Consider the following 3488-nt stretch of genomic DNA (forward strand, 5'->3'; position numbering starts at 1 on the left):
TCCATGAATTTGTTTCCAGGCCTAATCTACTGTGATCAAGAGCTATTATGGCTCTTAAATGTGATCGACGATGATTGCTATTTTTTGGGTGTGTATATACCGGCTATCAATTCGATGAAAGATTTTTTTCACTCTAAAATCACTTAGCCTTAGCTTTCCCTAAAAAGTCACATATGTGCCATTAAGTTAACTGATTTGTGGATTACAAGTTTATTGTTTGATTTAAATCATAAATTTATTAATGGGAGCTTCGCTTTTAGCCCTGGCTAAATCTATATATTAGTTTATTTACTATGCCACATTTCGTATGACAGGATGTTCTGGACACAGGAACATGATGTCATTTTAGTCAGAGAAATGCTAGCGAACAGCCCCTTTGCTGGCACAAAACGTGGGACAGTTCAAAGAGGTCGGAAGTGGAACGAAATCTCTGAGCGCCTTTTGCAAGTAGAAGCCCCCAAATTTAAGGTTGACCAGAGAGGTGTTAGAGAAAGGTATGGTCTACTTGCCAAAGCATACAGGAGGAAAATTAGAGAGGAGGAAAGACCAAGTGGGATTAGCACCCCAGAATTGACAGAGGTAGAGCAAGCCCTGGAAGACCTCATTGTGAGAGAAGATGAGGCTGATCGAGACCAACAGGAGACAGCAGCACAAAAGAGGAAGGTAAAGGAAGATAAGAAAGATGCTGAGGAAGTGAGAAAGAGGGCAATGGAGAGGCTGGGAGACAGAATGAAAAGAAGTGAGATTGAAGGAAAGGGGAAGAAAAGAAGATCAAGTGGAAACAACACCTTGGAGTATCTAAAGGAGAGGAATGAAATGTTGGATGAATTTAAAAAAGAGGAGCTGGAGCTGAAAAAGCTGGAGTTGCAGCAAGAAGCCAAGAAGAATGAAGCTATGATGAAGTTGATGAGCCAGCAGCTGGCACAGCAACAGAAGCAAATTGATGGATTCCAGACCATGATGATAAGCATGTTTTCTAAAGTTTTGGAGAAGTGAACAAGAACTGCTTGAGCAGATTTCATATGAGTGTGCAAGTGCATGATAATGATATTGAACCTTGCCTTCTTGTTGTTCTATTGATACTTACAGTGTATTTTAAATTTTTTGAGTGTCAACCATTTTCTCAAATATTGTATTTCAAAAAGAGCATTTAGAATTGCTATACTTGAAAACATGTTGAAAAAAGTGTTACACTTGTTCTAACAAAAACAACAGCATAGCATATTACACTGTATATACTTTTTTATCTTGGATTGTAGTAAATAAATGATTACTTCATTTTCATAGGTTTGTTCTTCAGTTTTAGCATATAGCATAATGTTGGGGGTGGGGGAAAAAGACCTTGTTTTCCATACGAATCACTGCTTACATTTAGAAATTCCAGAGGGGTGGGGGTGACATTGCACCCCCTTCCATGGACAGAGTATGGATATTATTTTTTTGGTGTCAAAATCCTAGACACAAAAGGCATTTTGGAAATCTGTGAAGCACTGCTCATCATACTAAGAAAGAAATTGATGCAGACTTAACAGTATCTGGGCGACAGCTTCCATTAAAAGTTTTGTCAAGAACCCTTGGTTCCCTGTAATATTTCTTATGTGTATAATTCCTTGTGGAGATTTTCTGTTAAAACAAGCCTACAAACCAAAAACATTCAGCTATGCCCTCAAGTATGAATGACACTTAAGCAAAGTAATCTTCCAGAGATGGAGGGTCTAACTGGAAAAACTCAGAGGTTGTGTTACCATAAAGGCAAGTAAGTGCATTCCTAAGTAAGGCACAGACAATGTACATTTTCTCAATGGGGCTTAAATCCAGCTTCAAGTCTTTCTTAAAATCTAAAAATTTAAAATAGTTAATGATGTCCCCAAAAATCCACTCGACTGAGGAACGAACTTTACTCATGGACTCATTGAAACTTTGCATCTGATGTGTCAGTACTCCATACTGAAATGGTCTTTGCAGATGAACACGGTGGGGATATGCTGGATCACCATAAATACACATTGCCTGGCCAGTTGGTGAAAATGCATGCCTCTCAAGCTCATTCAACAGACCAGACTCATCCAGCATTGATGCATCATGTTTTCTCCCTTCTGTAAAAGAGATATAGTGGAGGTTTGAAATATTGTTGATGTGAGCTTACAATCTTGAAATTTAATACTTCCTTCAAACCAGCTACAGTAATACTATGTAAAGCCAAAACCCTTGTGACCTTGATAGATATGTGTGCTTATTTGAGGCTCAACCCATTTATGTAGAAATACCTACTAATAAATTAACATACAAGTTTTATGTTGTCTCCCTATATACATCTGTTCACAGGTACGGTAAGTTACAAAACATATGTGTCTATGTCATAACGTACTGCAATGCATGTGAACTCTGACAATTCGTGACAGAGGTCACATGAATAGAATCATTTGAGTTCAGTCTGAAGAAAAAAGCCAACACTACAAGTGGCCAAGGGATTTAAAGAAATCATATGCCTCGTGTTTATACCTTCCCATTGCCTTGGTTTTAGCCGAAATGAATAATTCACTAACCTACAGGCCCAAAAAGATTTGCGATGAGGCCATTTGGTAGAGCAACTGACTGAAATTTTAGTCCATGTACACGTTTGTGTCCATTGTATACAGCTCTTTGCATTTCCCCAGGGCGACAAATGGGCCTGACCGTGCCATCCACAAAACCAAAACAATTATCCAGGGCAGCACCTTTTGCAAAAACTGCATCTGCATAGACTTGAAGGCTAGCCGAATCAAGAAGGTTGTGATTGTACTCGGTTATTCTATGGCCATGGAGGTTGTAAACTACTGTGTTACAGATCATGCTCATCACAGGAACAGCGTGACCAAAACGGGGAATTAAATCTGAGTACCTGCAGGGGTAGCTAAATCTTTTCAGCATAATGCATAGCCCTTCAATGCCATTAGTCACGGATCCCTGGCTGCAGGTGAAAGTTTCGGGTAAACCAAGGACTTCTGCCAGCACCGGGATGTCTTCTTTAAGGAAGCGAAATTCCGCTTTACATTCATCGTCCTCCATATCTTCAAGATCAAATTTTCCATACTCTTCGTACGGAAATTCGGGATTTTTCGATCGATTTGCATCGTATAGCAAGCAAAATTCCTCGTCGCCTATCACTCCGTTGTCATGACATAGAACCAAGGCATCTCTTGCATGCTTAAAACTCATTTTAACGCGTATTTTTACACACAAAACATAAGATAACAAGCTGAACAAATCAAGCAACAGAGTTGGAGGAAAAGAAAATTTTTTTACTACGACATCAGCTAGATGACGAATTAAGCTGCCATATAAGCTTAAAACTTACGTCATGTTTTGAAGCCCCCAATACCCAAGATGTAAGAAAAAAAACGCTTCCTAATCCACGATATGAAATGTTTAACATGCTGTAGAATAAACCAAAATGGCCAAAATATTCTGGAAGCAAAATGGCGTCCCCGTCGGCAACAATCTTAAGC

General features: G+C 39.1%; 1 protein-coding gene across 1 annotated transcript; it reads right to left on the reverse strand.

Moving 5' to 3' along the window:
• Positions 1–1630: 1630 nt before the first annotated feature.
• Positions 1631–3198, reverse strand: LOC140927966 (uncharacterized). The gene is made up of 2 exons (XM_073377673.1): positions 2547–3198; positions 1631–2096 (listed from the first exon to the last, which is right to left on the reverse strand). Exons 1-2 carry the CDS (start codon positions 3196–3198, stop codon positions 1684–1686), a joined length of 1065 nt encoding a protein of 354 aa, XP_073233774.1. The 3' UTR covers positions 1631–1683.
• Between the last annotated feature and the right edge of the window lie 290 nt (positions 3199–3488).

The sequence above is a fragment of the Porites lutea genome, chromosome 1 (assembly GCF_958299795.1).
Source record: "Porites lutea chromosome 1, jaPorLute2.1, whole genome shotgun sequence".
Classification (NCBI taxonomy): Eukaryota; Metazoa; Cnidaria; class Anthozoa; order Scleractinia; family Poritidae; genus Porites; species Porites lutea.

What these genes read in the sequence shown, in the direction of transcription:
- LOC140927966 (XM_073377673.1), bottom strand. Translation starts at nt 3,198, where the DNA reads ATGAGTTTTAAGCATGCAAGAGATGCCTTGGTTCTATGTCATGACAAC. An exon ending in AAATCTTTTTGGGCCTGTAG is followed by an intron (nt 2,097 to 2,546) that starts GTTAGTGAATTA and finishes TCTCTTTTACAG; the next exon opens with AAGGGAGAAAACATGATGCA.